The following is a 17,070-nucleotide window of genomic DNA, read 5'->3' as shown; positions in this document are numbered from 1 at the left end:
GTTTGTATATCAATTGATTAACATTGTAATGCAATCTGCTAAAAATAAATACAAATAAGAAGTATATAAAAAATCTCCCGAATAAAAACCCATTACATGTATGTTTAAATATAAAAGTATTGCCTATAAACTCGTGCAAAGCATGTCATTATTAAAATAACACTACAGTGCGTCTAATAATTTGGTCTAATTATTATAATATACTAATATAATACCTGATATAATAAATATTCTATATTTATATAATATATCGTCTAATTTATCCAATCGTCGAATTTATATTATATATCGCCTAATTTAACCCATTGATAGACGAACGTAAACAAGTGCAAACCGGTTTCGGTCGCGTTGAAACAATAAAGCTGTATAGTATTACCTTGCTTACATTCGTGTAACAATTAGTAAAATTTGGTTACATATAATATAAATTCGATGATTAGATAAATTAGACAATATATTATATAAATATAGAATATTTATTATATCAGGTATTATATTATTATATTGTATTAGTTGCATCAAATGATTAGACGCACTGTAGTTTTTTAATATTTATGCTGCACGATTTTATAAGCAATACTTTTATATTTAAACATACATGTAATGGGTTTTTATTCCGAAGATTTTTTATATACCACCCATTTGTATTTATTTTTAACGTATATCATTACAATGTTAACCAATTAATACACGAACGTAAACAAGTGCAAACCGGTTTCAGCCGCGTTAAAACAATACAGCTGTAGAGTATATACTGATAATTAAGATTTTACATAGACTCCTACAGTGAGTCTAATAATTTGGCCAGGAAATTTATGATAATCCTACTCTTTACAACGGCAATCAAATTTTTTACCACGTTAGTAATAAAAGTAGGCGATGCTGGTCATAACATAATAGCTACTCTGGTTTTAGGGATACAATATGGCCTCGTTTTAAAGAATACTTTTGGAACGAAGGGTAATTAAAGGTGAAGAAGAACTTCTCTGAAATCTTTCAAAGGAAATCTGCTATGTCTAAAATTGCTTTTTACAAGTTCTTGTACCTCATTTTAAGTAAGATAACAATAGCACCGAGACTCAATTCTATAAAAATCGCCTTTCAATTAATTTGCTCTAATTTAATTAAATTTGGAAGACTGATGTAATTAGGCCGGTAAAAACGTTACTTAAAAGGTTTTGAAAAAGAATTCTGCTCCTTCTACTTCGATGAATTGCTTTGTGAAAAAAGGAAAACATTAATGCAATATATATCCCAAGTTTCACTTTTAAGCACTTTCAAAATCTCGAAAACTTCGTTTGTCAAGGTTTTGAAAGGGCCTTTTTTTTGTTACTCCTCCTCGACGTATTTCAATAATTCCAAATTAAATGAAACAATTTAAAGTACAAATGATTTAATTAGATTAAAGTCCTTCTTTTTAATTCGGTGTGTGTCAGTTTGAAACTAATGGCGATGTTTGGACGAATTAAAAACTTTCTTTTTGTTATGTTAAGATAGTTCACGGAATTTTATTTAAAGACGGACCGTAATTAATTTTATCAGCATTGCTCTCATTAAACAAGTTTTAAATAAATTATAATTTTAAAAATAAGATATGGTGCTCAAAATTGTAATTCGGTTTTATGTGTCTAGAATTACCTTTTCAAGTTGCATGAATTAAAAATGCATCCGTAACCACCAAATGTTATTTTGTCTGTATCTAACCGTCTAGAATTGTCTTTCCAAGATGCATGCATTAAAAATATAGTCATTTGCTAGACATCAAATGTTGTTTGCTTACGTTTAAAATGAAATCAATAGGGAGCTTTCGCAACGTTACGTTAACTTCCGCACGTAAGCTTCAAAGAGAATGCGCATGCGCTTGTGAAAAAGTATCAAATTGACGTAAGTGAAAATAAGAGATTTTGCAAAAGTCCGTAAGCTAACCCTAACGTACAGGAATATCATTTTAACTTTATCACCAAAATAATAATACTAATGAATCAACACAACAATGCGAAATCCTTTTATTTATATTTAACGTTTTAAATAAATGTTATATTATCTGTTTTTATACCATGGTTATTACACTACTAAGAATTGTTTAAAGTTTTTTTTTTTTTTTGTTTTCAGTAGTTTTGATTCTTGATAATAATACAAACTACACAATCATAATTAACAATAAAATTTCATAAGGAACTATTGATTAATATTTTTTTTTTCGTAATTAGTTTTGAATCTACTTTTCAGTTAGGATTCTTATCAGGATTAAAAGTTTTTTTTATAATAAATAATTAAGAATTCTTCAGTGTTTTTGAACGAGAATATTTTGTTTTATATAGTGTTGTGCATTTAAGAAACACTTGTTACGATTTTTTAAAATAGAAAAAAGAGGTGAAAATGCAACTTAACTTTTAACGTTACAAGAGGCAATTCAGAAATTAATGTTATAAAAATTAAATGGCTCGGGAAAAAACAGTGATATGCCATACTGTCATGTGGTTAGAATATTGTTTCCAGATAGATATTTACGTTGGATATCTTTTTGCCTAGATGTAAACCCTCCCCTAGTGACCCTCCCTAAAATTTTAAAAAGGCAGCGTATTATTATAATGTCACAAGCCCTTATTCATTTTTGTTGTAACATAATTGAAGAGGTTGGTATCTTATAAGTTTCCTTTAATAGATATATTAAAAATGAATAAAAAAATTGTTCAAATATACATTATTTTCTTCAACTAAACTAGTTATATTGGCTTTCCTACTGTTTTATTGGCAATATTATGTGTATTTGTTAACGGAAATAAGATAAAACGAAATGACTATTGAGAATTTTCTAATCTCGTCACAGTCAGCTTAACCGTCAAATACAATAATCCCTTTGTAAACAAATCATGCCAATGAATTCTCCTTGATGTTTATGTCCCTGACTTCTTTAAGAGTGATTTGCTCTCTTTACTACTATGAAGATTACGAATAACCTCACTATCTAGGGCCCACGCTATGGATTTCAAATTATTATCCAGTAAATTAGCCAAATATTAAAAGAATTTGCCAGACTTCAAAAGTTTTCGCCAAATGCAAATCTTAACATTTTTTTATGATTATTTTTTTCCCATAGAAAGCTATTTTGCGGTGGTTTGATTCGGGGGTTTATTATTTGGACCCAATTCTAAGTGGTTATTTGGCGCATGTACCGAAAATTACTGTAATCGAATAAAAAATGCTGATTTGTTTAGAAAAGTTCATTATGACGTAATTTTGAGGATCGAGTTAATTATATATTTTTCTTTCCGTGGAAAAATCATTAGCCCCAATACTTTCACCGAAACACAATTTTATTCTCCAAATTTACAATGTTATCACATTTGGCGATGTGGCAACTCGAGAAGCTTTTTTTTTAGTTATAAGTTTTCGCCAATTTTTGGACCTAATTCTAAGTTGTTATGCGGCGCATGTACCGAAAATTACTGTAATCGAATAAAAAAACACTGATTTGTTTAGAAAAAATGATTTTGGCGTAATTCTGTAATTTCTTTCCAGTGGGAAAAATCATTCGCCAAAACAAAATTTTATTCGCCAAATTTATGATTTTATCGCATTTTCCAAGGTGGCGAATGCTTATATATGGCGCGGGCCCTACTTTCATCTACCGTAACTAATGACCCTGTGAAGATCTTGGGTTGAACACTAAGTCGGCGAGTTAGGAAAGTAATTATCTTTTCTGCCTATTTTTTTAAATTCAGGTGATTCAACTTTCTCCAATTCATCCATTTTATTTTCTCCATTCTCCAACTTTCTCCATTCTTTCTTCATTCTCTCCGGAATCACTTTCTTATATATTTCTAACATTCATAAGCAAATATGTGAGAGAGGTACTTGATGGATTTGCAGAACGTTTGAATAATGGAATCTTTGAACCCTTTTTTAAACTGTAAACCTATATCTGAAAATAATTTTCTTGGCGGACAGGGCGAGTATTATTTAGTGAAACATGCAGTTGAAAGCTTGCCTCAGTTGCAATCATTTTTTTTATTACTCTAATTCAACCGCAAATCGACTCAAGGCATTATTTAAGCCGAACTTAAATCAATGCGTCCATATCCACATAAAATCCATCCGCCTGAGTATCTTTATTTTCATCATTTTATTATTTTTCTACAGATTATGGAAGTTAAGAGCTATAATCCGGGCAAATTTATATCATTTTACCCATGCTTTACGCGATAATTTAGGACCTCGTTTGCAGTGATTAAAGGAAGCTCGGGGCAAACTCTTCCTAAAAAGAGAAGCATATAGCACTGGAGGGGTGAAAAAATTTTAAAAGAAAAAGTTGGAAAGATATATATGCATTTGTAAAAATATAAAATCATATTTTTAAATCCCTATTTTTTTATTTATTTAAATGGAAATAAGAAAATTTTTGATGCTAAAAGAATTTGTTTCAAACTAAATATTCTTATTTTCCTCTAAAATGTAAATAATTAATTATTTCTAACAAATAATTCTTGTTTTTATTTTAAATATAAATTATTTATTATTTGAAACAAAATATTCTTAATGGGATACTTGCAAGTGACGTAGTGTGAGTATCTCGATCCTGATTGGTTGTTGAAACGTGGAATTTACTTGCGTTAGCAACTATTCTTTCCATTCTATTTCGAGTAAGCCAAGCCCGTCAAGTATCTATTCTCTTAAGTGACACATACCATATTCTTTCACAAAGATTTCAATTTTTTCACTTTGTATTTCTAACTGCAACCAATTGGCTCATTAATTGTAAATTATGTATTATTTCTAACAAAATGTTCTAATTTGCCTCTTAAATCTAAAGAATATTTAAATTTTATTGATCTAACACTCAATAATTAAATTCAAATTATGTTATATTTCCCGAGTCAAATACTTTCGAATTAAAAAATTTAATTTCAATATAAAAAAAATAAAGTAAAATAACAAATAAAAATTTAATCGCTTTATTACGATCACTGGTTACCCATTGGTCAAACGCTTTTTTTTTTCTGGTTTCACGCCATCAAATCCAAAACAAGACCCATTTTACTGATGGGCAATAAAAGCTTTATAAGTTTTGCGTCCTTAGTTGCCTATTGGACGCCTCTTGGGGCTACTGCCCTTCACACTCCCTTCACACCCACTCACCTCACTATTTAAGGGTTTTCTGCATACTTAAAATGAATTCTACTTCTCATTTTAACCTATGATGGATTTTATGAAAAAAGTTTCGGCATTCATTAGACAACTAATGGATATTTTTGTATATTTTTTGTTTGTATTCATTTAAATTTGTTCTATTGAGTCTTGCTACCAAATTGTGAATTTAAATGTTGTATGTAATTCTGATACATTTTGAAAGTTCATGTAATAGTTATTTTTTTAAAAAATACATCCTTAAAATTCAATATTTGGTGGTAACAAGGTTCAATAGAAGACATTTTATTGAATGAAATGAAACAAAAAATATTCAAAAGAATTATTAATTCTGAAGAAAATATAATCATTTTTCTATCGAAAGAAAAGATTTCAAATAAAAATGTAACTTTCAAATTAACATCTTTTAAATTAACTTTGAATAAGTTTCATTGTTACTTCAACTCATTATGCAAAATATGTTATTTTAATTCAAAAGCTCAATATGCAAAAATATATTAATTTATGTGAATAATATTAAAACTTAAACCCTTGAAAAGGTGATGAAATTATTAATAGTATATATTTCTTTGAAAGTTTTATTTAATTGTATATTTAAATAAATGTTCGAAGAGCGATTTAGTTTTTTAAAAGCATATATTATATCTTTCGGCAATTCAAATATTAAAAAGAAATGTACTTATTCAGTTAGTACTGTTTCCTTTCATAGAATGTTTAGTTTTGAAATTCAAAATAAAAATTGACTAAGTTTATTTTTTACGCAGTATATTATATATTCTTCTTTATATTATCAATATTAACATAACAGCAAAATGAAATTATAAAATAAATAATTTCCACGACATTAAACTTTTCTGTATTATTTGAGAACAAAATTAAATTCCAACTCATATCGCCATATTCTTTTTCATTTAATTCAAACAAGTGTGAAAAATAACCATTTTTAACTTTTGACAATTTAAAAACACACCGCTTCTAAACAAATTAGATTCCCAAAATTTTAAATTAAAATACAAAAAGAAATGGCAACACTGATTACAACATTTAAATCGAATTATAATATGGAAATGGAAAATTCTTCTTCACAAAAAAATAAGTATAGTCTATATAACAAAGAAATTTCCACTCTTAGCAATAAAGGAAGTCTTATTAAGGGTAAGAATTTAAAATTAATTGCATACAATATCATAAAGTAACTAGTTTTATGATAATTCTCAGAAACCAGATATTCTAATATAAAAGAAATGGCGCAGTTTCTGAAAGCGATAATTGCAAACGAACCTAAGAAAATAAATAATTCAGAACACCCCTGAAATAGATATTATATATTCTTTTATCATCATTGAAGTTCATTTTCAAATTTGCGGAAATAAATTTCATATTTGTTGCGAAAATGAGATTTTCATCTGCAGATCATGAATAGCAGAAAAGAAATTCGAAATGCTGCTTCTGAGAAAACATAACTAGATACAAAAAAAAAATGGGAATTGCGTTATTAAAAATTCAACTATCTAAATAAAGAAATATACATATAAAAAAGAAAGTATCATTTGAAAAGCTAAGAATTCTTTTTTGGAAAAAGAGACCGCATTATCTTTTCGCAAGACTAGCAGTTAATCTAGCTCTCCTTAAGGAGGAAGGAATTGTAATAGATAATGGGCATTTATGCTGTTGCAAAACTTTATTTCAGAAATAAATATGTAAATTACTTTTATTTGGGTCTTTTGTTAAATTTATTTTGCCTTTTGTTATCCTTTTATAGCTTACATTTCCTAATTTAATTTCTGATACGCTTATTTAGTAGCTCCTCTAGCAATGCAGATTATTCTTTTAAGGAATGAAACGTTTATTGTTTTAGATGATTTGGTTTCTGTGAGATTTCAAAAAGGCTTAGTTAATGACAAGAGCACCGGATTGCTTATAAATTCTGCTATTTATTTTTTCATATGAAATATTTGTTTTTATAAGAAATATGGTAAAATCCTAGAATAGCCCACCCCTTGGCGACTTTTTGTAATCTCGCCAATTTGGTGATTATTACTGAGATTTATGTTGTTTTTTATTATTAAAAAAACAATTTAAATTATTACAAATTTAATAAAATATTTTTAAAAATTTAATAAAAAATAACTTACCGTTAATCTGATATTTCTCTGACATACCTTTCGACAAAACGTATACCAATCAACCACAGTGAAACCTAGTTTGGCGAGATTTCAAAAAGTCGCTTGGCGGGGTTTCAAAAAATCGCTAAGGGGTGGGCTATCCTAGGATCCACCCTGAAATATTTATATAATATAACATCTGTTTTTCTGGAACTTATCGCTTAAAAGGAACAGAAGTTGGTGACTGCTTTTCTAAATTGCTGTTAACGTAAACATTTGACCAGAGGTCGGAAAAACTACATTATTTTTGTCGTCTACCTCTTTTTAAAAATGTACTAACTATAAGCTGCTTACAGCTTCACTGCTTTAAGGACAGCAGCTTTGCTGGAGAACTTAGTTTTCACCTGTGCTAAAAATGGTTTTAAATAATTAATTCCCTTACATTAAATGTATGGATTAATTAAGAAATTTTTATCCATGTTTACATGAGCTTGTTTATTATTCTAAGACAGGGGTTTCCAACTTGCATGGGGCCGGGGGCCACAATTAAAAACACCAATCAAATGGCAGGCCGTAACTTTATCAAAATTTTATATGGGACTCTTTTTATGTCCGAAGGAACATTAAATATTACTGTCAGATTTTCATCAAGTTGTGCAAAACAAAAGTATTGAATTACAAATTAAAATTAGAAGTAGATTTTTAAAAATATTTAATTGCATATTAAAAAGTTCTGGCTGCAGTAACTTTAATGTGCACCTATGTATTAAACAATTAATGTGCAACAGATATCAAATTGTTAAGATATAAAACTTTAAAAAGGTTGGTATTAGAACTTACATAGTATCACACAAAATGTTCAGTGAGGGAAATGAGATTTGTCTGCTGTACTTGAATTTGAATGGAAACTTAATAAAATAAGGATTATATTTTGCTTTTAAATATAAAGTTTTTTTTTTAATATTAAAAAGCAAAATAGCAAGCATTACAAATAATTTTGTTACGTATCGTTTTGAATCTTCTCTTAATCAGAAACTTAGTGACAAGATTTTTTTTTCTTCTTTTAAATTTAATCATGTGATAAATTAAAAAAATTTTCCAGACATATTAGAATTTATAGAAGAAAAGAAAAAAACTTCTCGAGCATTTTTTCCCTGCTCACTCCCTATTCGATTCAAAGAATTTAAATAAATATGATATTCATTACCTCCTTTATGCGTTTTAAAATATACAAATGTAAATAATTTCATCCAAAGTTCGTGGTTTCAAAAAGTTAAACCGGCGAATTTCTTCGAGAAAATTTCTGAGACGCACATGCTAAATTATATTCTCAAAATACAAAAAAAACGAAATAAAAAAGAGCAACATACACGATTATTTTTGTATTTGAATAAATATGTCCTTGGATACAAAACCTGAGAAATGATTTTTTTTTCCACTGTTGGTATGTTAAATTTCACAGATACGAAGAGATTAGTTTTTTTTAACGAAAGAAAAGTATTTTAAACCCATATAGATTTTTTACGAAAATTGTCCACAAAAAAATGACAACTACTAATATATTTTAGTTCGTGGGCCACAAAAAAAGGCTTCCAGGGCCGAATGCGGCCCGCCGCCAGTTGGAGACCCCTGTTTTAAAACATACTTTTCGAATTTGCTGATTTAACATTCAACTTTTTATGCTATATTCGACAGCGAATATTTAAGAAATTCGAATTTATTAAATACTTAAATTTTTTTGATTGTTTAATGCTTTTATTTTCTCAAAAAAATTAAACACATCGAAAATACATTCTCTTCTTCCGAAATAATATTGATTACACGAGTCAGCATAAGCATGTGAAAGTGTGACCTGAGTCATTAATTTTCTATTGTTCGTAATGGCTCGTTTAAATATTTCTTATACGTGATTTTAAATACGTAATTTCCATTAAAGCTCAGCTGCAGCCACAGGGTCATTTTTGTGGCAGCCATTTCACTATATCCACAAAAAATAACATTATACGTGTGTACAATTCGTGAGCAAACATTTCGTTCACTATATCCGGGAGTTCACTATAAACCGTGCTCACTATAACGGGGTTTGACTGTTATAGGAAAAGTGGCGATGCATGTTTGGGATAAAATAAAAACATTTAAAATCGCAGATAAAATATTTTTATATTCTTTTGCATCGAAGTAATTTGTAGTCCAAACATTATTGTTGTTATTATCCCAAATATAATTAAATGGAATAGTTAAAGTATTGGAAGTACAAATTAGTTCGGTCCGTTTTCAAGAGTTGGATCTGGCTGTTATGAATGTTTCATAGTGACAGCTGGTTTCGGTGGTTTCAGAGAGGTCAGACACCTGTCAATAATATTCAGTTTACAGCGCTTTGAGTTTCATAAAAAAAAAACCTGTTTTCTACTTTGTTGAATATGTCAAATTTTGTGGTAACTAAGCAGCATTTGCGGGAGGTTTTATGTTTCTGCTTTAATTGGAATAAAAGTGCAGCTGAAGCTGATCGAATGCTTGTAGAAGTTTATGGTGACAATGCTCCAACTGATAAATCATGTAGGGAATAGTTTCGACGTTTCAAGAATGGTGAATAGTGTTGTATACTATGAGCTGCTACAACCTAGTGATTCCATTACGGGCGATCGGTATAGGCTACAATTGATTCGCTTGGGCCGTGCATTACGAGAAAAACTGCCGGAATACGAGCTAAGACATGACAAAGCTATTCTTCTACGTGATAACGGTTGGCCTCATGTCGCAAAAGTCGTAAAAAACTGTTTGGAAACGCTCAAGTGGGATATTTTACCGCACCTGCCGTATTCGCCAGACATTGCTCCTTCTGATTATTGGTTGTTCCGACGAATGCAGCACGATTTGGCAGGTCACCGGTTCACTTCTTTTGCAGAAATCAAAAATTGCCCCCTAATTTGAATCGCCTCAAAAGACGAGACATTTTTTCGAGATGGAATTTGAAAATTGCCTGAGAGGTGGGGAAAAATAGTAGCCAGCGATAGACAATACTTTGATTAATCTGTTCATTCATTTTGTTCAAAAATAAATGCATTTTTGACCACAAAAAAAACGGACCGAACTAATTTGTACTCCAAATATAAAAATAAAATTGTGACAAATGAAAGGAGGGAGTCAAAAAATATGCGACATTATTTATTGTATGTCCCTTTACGAATAAAGATTTCAATAAAAAAAATATATGACAAATGAGAATGATTCTTTAAATTTCCGTAAATAAACTATCGAAGGCAAAGCTGATGATCGCCATCAAGTGATGCCTGCTGTTTAAACTATATTAAAATTCCCATCGCTTCATTATGCCCCTATTGAATAGTCATGAAACCTTTTGTATATTTTTTGAAACAAACTGCTCACTAAAGTTAAATTTAACTATCAATATTCTGAATTATAAGATTAAATAGCTTTAAAAATATTTAATAAATGTTATATTTTATTTGTGATGCAATGATTCCCAAAATTAAATATTTAAAAAGAAATTCCATACAAACCTGAGAATAAAAAATATTATTTTTCATTGAAAATAAAGCTGTTTCATTATTATAAAGCTTAGAGAAACAAATGTTTTTTTTAATTTTTATTTTGTCTCTATAATGTTCACTTTCCAGTTTTAGAAGCGAAATTTCGTATTTATCAAATAATTATATTTTAATTACCAGATTGTGTTGTGTCAAGGGAAAAACGCACGATGCAACTTGTGGAAAACGGTAAATTAATACCAAAAAGCAGCAAGGAAAAGGAGATATAACACTATCATTAAAAATTCACGCATTTAATAGAGGAAAAAAAAAGTTTTATTTCAAACGGGGGAATAAACTAATAAAGAAAATATCATTGTCTTTTCTCTAAACATATGCAGTTGATCTGGCTTCCCTTAAGGTCGTGGGGGAACAGGAATAAATAACAACAATTTATTTCACTCTATTGCAAAAATAAACATGTTAACTGCTTCTTTATTTATCCCTTCTTTTGTTATGTTGCTTTCAACATTTGTTATGCTTTTCATAACAACAATTTCATAATTTAATTTCTGATGCGAGTCTCGTTTGTTCTAGTCTCACAGGAAATATTGTTTTGTTTTTCTTCGTTCAGTTTAAATAATTGATCCTGTTAAATATAATATAACATTGCTTTTTTTATTGTCTGCGTGTTTTACGAATCTTGTTTTTTCCATAGGAATGAAATTAATTAATATCATGCAGTATTTATGATTCTGTCGACCAACAAGAGCTGTTTCATTGTTACAATTCTTAATTTAATCAAAAAAAGGATCTGTTAACTAAATCCTAAATTATGTTTGACTTTTCATTAATTTCATTAATAATTTGGATCGCATTAAATAATATAAAATAATGTTGTACCCAAAAAAAATCACAATCGATTTTTATTGTGCATGAACGATGTAACTGTTGTTCGTTAACCACTGAACCTAATAGCATGAGTGCATATTATTTGTCAAAATGTATTCAAGGCCCACCCCGGGCTGTCACACCAATATGGATAATGATAATTTTTCAAGATGGAGAGTTCGCCTTCGAAGGAGGTGACCCATATTAGAATACCAAAGATGGACAACGATGGCTCGTACCGAGCACAGTGCAAACGTAAAAAAATACATCAGCGGTAGACGGATCATGGGTTAGAATTCCCTTGCCGTCGGTCTAATCTTGGAAGGTTTTCGTGGTTTTCCTCTCCATATAACGTAAATGCGGGTTAGTTCCATCAAAAGGTCCACCACGAAAACTAGTAAGTCCTTACTTGATCCAAGAGTTCCTTGTTTAAATGGAAAAGTATTACATATAAACTCGGTCAAAACTTGTAATTATTAAAAAACTATAGTGCGTGTAATAATTTGATCTAATTATTACAATATACTAATATATTACCTGATATAATAAATATTCCATATTTATCTAACATATGGTCTCATTTATCCAATCATCGAATTTATGTTATACATCGTCAAATTTTACCAATTGTTGCACGAATGTAAACAAGTGCAAACCGGTTTCAGTCGCGTGAAAACGATAAAGCTGTATAGTATATACTGATAATAAAGATTTTACATGGAATCTTATAGTACGTCTAATAATTTCGCCAGGGACTGTAAATTAAGAAGTGCAATGCTTTCTTAAATTGAGTGTCATGTTTTTTATTTTAGCCCTGAGAATTGAGCGCATGGAGGCCAGTGAAATGATGCCCGTTGCCGAAGGAACTGAGCTGACCCTTGCCTGCATGATCGAGGGGTCGAGCGAGATGAAGGTGGTGTGGTTCAGGGACAATTCTCCTGTCCACATTCATTCGGCTGACCGAAGCATGTGGACAACAATGGTGCCCAAGAATTCTCAAGAACAGTTCACTTCTCTGCTGGGATTCGATAGAGTGGCCAGTTTAGATACAGGTTTGATTTCACGTATTTTGATAATGATCATTTAGGAGGGCTATACTATTATAGCTTTTTTTTGTGACTAATAAATCTCCTTAAATAAGTATATTAAGGTTAGGTTCTCGAACCTTTAATACTAATTCTTAGTGCGTGAAATTCTGATCAATAAATGAGAATTTATTCAATTTAAATCTGAATTTGTTCATGTCTCGAACCTTTAATACTAATTCTTAGTGCTTGAAATTCTGATCAATAAATCAGAATTTATTCATTTTGAATCAGAATTTGTTTATGTCTCGAAACCTTAATACTAATTCTTTAGTGGGTAAAATTCTGATCAATAAATCAGAATTTATTCATTTTGAATCAGAATTTTTTCAGGTCTCGAACCTTTAATACTAATTCTTAGTGCGTGAAATTCTGATCAATAAGTCAGAATTTATTCATTTTAAATCAGAATTTATTCAGATCTCGAACCCTTAATACTAATTCTTTAGTGGGTAAAATTCTGATCAATGAATCAGAATTTATTCAGGTTTATCATTTTTTTGCGCACTCTACCATCATAATGCTAGCAAGAATGATGTTCTATAATTTAAAAATGAATAAGTAATATAAAAAGCCAATTCCTACTAAAGTCAACAGGGAAAAATTCTATTTTAGTTACTTTTCATTGAATAATTGAAAAATTTTCTCTCATATAAAACAGAAATTAATTAATTAAATCTGATTAATGAATTAATATTTGAAAAAAAAACTGTATTAACTTCAAGTGTCATCCACTGCAAGTTTAAAAAAAATGTATTTGAATTTGAGTGGATGAATAACAAGTATTTTATTAACAATTGAAAATTTAAATAAGATATAGTAAGATTAAATAGATAGTGTGAGCTAATAGTAGGAATTGAAAAAGGGTGAGAGAGTAAGACAAAAGACAGTTGTGTTACTATGCTTAGACTCCATAATCTATGTAATTTGTTTAGACAGTGCTATAAACTAAATCTGACAAAGGAATGGGAAGTAAAATTTTTTTGTGAAAGAGTTAAATATTCTTGAAGCTAGAATATTTATTAAAAAAATTGATGCCATGCTAAAATGTCGTACTTGAATGAAATAAGAAGTTATACAACGTATTTACACATTTATAAAAATGAAAAAAAACAATAAAAAATAATACATTTTAGTAAAATAAATTATTTTTTTCATTTAAAGTATGTAAGCGTTAATATTTAATTTACCATAAAAATTACGTACCTACATTACTCTCGGATATTTGCAAAATGTTACTACAAGCAATATTCTTCTATGTTTTTTGTAAAGAAATGAAATGCATTCTAAATATTTTGTCACTTAAAAAAAAACAGGTTTTTTTAAACGTTACAATTTTTAAATCCGCGAAGTTTTTGTCAAATGCTCACTATTACTCTTCGTTTCTTTTTTTTACCTAGGAATGTTTACTTGCCAAGTAACAGATTGGGGTTTTGTCCAGAACCGAAGTATATACGTCCACGTATTGTCCGCCCCGCAACCCCAGCTCAGCCCCATCACCGCAACCATCTATGTGGGATCACCTCTCGTCATTACCTGTCTCTCCCGGGAAGACATTTACGGTAACTTTGGCTACACTTGGCTGAAGAACGGCAGAGTGCTCAACCCCAGTATCGAACCCGAGATGGCCGAAGATCTGTTTCCGGCTGGTAGTCGTATTCTGTTGCAGGGGGCCAAATCTTCCGCCATGTATTCTTGCATCATCACCAGCTCAGCAGGTTCTACAAGAAAGGATAGTATCATCACCGTCATCGATAAAGACAGTGAGTAAAGAGAATTTATTCCGTAGTTTTTATGTAGTTTCCGTAGTTTCGGTCATGTTTTAACTGACAACCACTACCGTTCCAGTCCTTTGTCTGTTTTAAACTATCACAGCAAAGAACCATACTGATTTGAAAGATTTGTACAATACTGTTCAGCGGCATTAAAGTATTACGTAAGCACCTAAAGGGATTCTTGATTTGCTGACAAGGTAGGTGGATACTTTATAAACGTCGCACTAGACTTGCACAATGGGCTATTGGTGACGGTCTGGGAAACATCCCTGATGTTGATCCGAAGACATGCCATCGCAATTTTGATCCTCTGCAGAGGGGATGGTTTCCCTGCTTTGGTAGCCCAACGATCTGCGCTCGAAGTCGAGCACTTTACGGTAGAACAGTTTAATGAGAACCTATACCACGCACTCACGGTTCCTGTGTAGGGTAATCAAAGTGGTCACCCACCCGCACACTGACCGCAGCCAATGATGCTTGACTTCGGCTTTCTACTGGGAACCGCGTCTTTACGATCAGTCCACTGTGGGACAATATGCTGACAAAGGGCATATCAACTAAGCGCAATGTTTAACCTTCACATGTGAACTGGCAACCACTTCCGTTCCAGTTCTTTGTCTGTTCTCAGCTATCACGACAAAGAACCCGACTGATTTGAAAGATTTGTATCATACTGTTCAGAGGCATTCACATAACTATTACGTAAGCACTTAAAGAGGGCTGTGATTTGCTGGCTAAGGGCATATGAACTATGCTTAATGCTTCACCTTCTTCCTTAGTATTGTGTCGTGTATTAATACTTAACTTATGCTTCATGACAGTAACCATTAGATTTCAGTAGAAATAATGCCATTTCAAACAAATAACCGCAATAACCCATTTTAAATCCAGTTGTATGGCTGAAAACGAAATAATTAGCATTTATTATCAACTACTATGCAGAACCATTTGACAAATGTAAAAAATTCAACCGTTACCGGTATTAGTTATTTTAAAAAACACATTTGACCGAAACATAAAACTTCTCCAAATAGTTAAATCCTCTATTGTAAATAAATCCTTTCCTTTATCACTACCTTTACCAAAGCAGAAGAGCCATCCCCTCTGCAGAGGATCAAAATTTCGATGGCATGTCTTTGAATCATCCTCAGGGATGTTTCCCAGACCGTCGTCAATAGCCATTGTGCAACGACGTAAATAAAATACCTACCTTATCAAAGATCTCGTAAGGAGACCACTCACTCTAGGTCTAATTCAATAGACTGAAGAAAAATATTCCCTTTCTCTCTCCAAACCCGAGTCAAAACCTGTGTAAACAGTGACCCCACACCCCTACTTGAAATAGTTATACCTCGTTACCATAGTCACCGTCACGGGCCCAGACGAATGGCTAAGGAAGCTCTTACTTTAGACAAACTATATAACTTCCTATGTATGATCCAAATACACTGCTGGCATCACCCACCAAACACTGTGCAAAGCGTGGAGGTGCTGGGTTCGAATCCCGCCGTAACCCTGGGTGTATTCTTCGTAATGTCCTTCTACTTGACAAAGGATCATAAGCCTGAAGTGCCTGCAAATGTATCTAATTTCAATAAATAAATAAATACGAATACACTGATTCACTCAAATCTGAACTGATATAACGTCAGAAGAGGACTGCAAAACGTTCAGTTTAATTTTATAATACTGGGAGAACATTTCTTAACTCTAGTGCCACCTGGAGGCAAAATTTAACTTCATTCATTTTTTTTTCAAATTCATTGCCTTTCTTATCACAATTTAACTACCATATTAATCAAGTCACATTTTTACACAGTCCAGTCACATTAATGTGACCACCTGTCAAAATCCAGAATAACCACCTTTGGCAGAGCGAACCGCTACGAGATGTGCAGGAAGAGAGTCAGTTAGGTTTCTGAAAGTGTTCACTGGGATTTTGAGCCATGCCGACTCCAGTGCCGTGGCCAGCTGCGCTAGATTACGCGGTTGAGGATCCATGGCGCGAACAACCCGATCGAGATGGTTCCACAGATTCTCGATTGGGTTTAAATCAGGTGAGTTTGCTGGCCAGGGGAGTACGGTAAATTCATCCTGGTGTTCTTAGAACCACGCACATGCACTGCGAGCTGTATGACACCTCGCATTGTCCTGGTGGTAGATGCCATCATTCTGAGGAAATGTAAATTAGGTTTCATTATNCTGTAAACATTCAACTCTGCCCTACTGGTTACACAGGTGAGAACATAGTTTCAATATTTGTTTTTGTGAACTGTTTTTAAAGAATTTCATTTCGGAATAAAAGTTTGCAACAATTTATCAAAACAGATTTCAAAATAACAAAAATATGGTAGTTAAAAGTATGATCATTTTTTAAAATTTTATATCCCTGCTAATTGCCAATAGAAATGTTTCTTGAAGGTTTGACGTACTCTTTGGAAATTATATTTTGTAAATGAAAGCAATCGTTTTTGTTTATGTATCCGTCATTGAACAGCCGACCCAGTTTTGGGTTTGCGACTACTAATGTTCAACTCCGTAGCCTTGTAATTTTGAACACAATCCAGAAGACAAGGAA

The 17,070-nt window shown here is 31.3% G+C and overlaps 1 protein-coding gene across 1 annotated transcript in view; it reads left to right on the top strand.

Moving 5' to 3' along the window:
• Window positions 1-17,070, top strand: part of LOC107440417 (uncharacterized) — a 574,971-nt gene that overhangs the window by 510,421 nt on the left and 47,480 nt on the right. The window contains exons 11-13 of the mRNA XM_071177030.1: window positions 12,445-12,684; window positions 14,118-14,484; window positions 16,684-16,730. Of these exons, the coding sequence (XP_071033131.1) occupies window positions 12,445-12,684; window positions 14,118-14,484; window positions 16,684-16,730 (654 nt within the window). The remainder of the gene's footprint in view (window positions 1-12,444; window positions 12,685-14,117; window positions 14,485-16,683; window positions 16,731-17,070) is intronic.

This window comes from Parasteatoda tepidariorum, chromosome 2 (genome assembly GCF_043381705.1).
Source record: "Parasteatoda tepidariorum isolate YZ-2023 chromosome 2, CAS_Ptep_4.0, whole genome shotgun sequence".
Classification (NCBI taxonomy): domain Eukaryota; kingdom Metazoa; phylum Arthropoda; class Arachnida; order Araneae; family Theridiidae; genus Parasteatoda; species Parasteatoda tepidariorum.
This window is presented reverse-complemented; position numbering and strand designations above follow the sequence as displayed.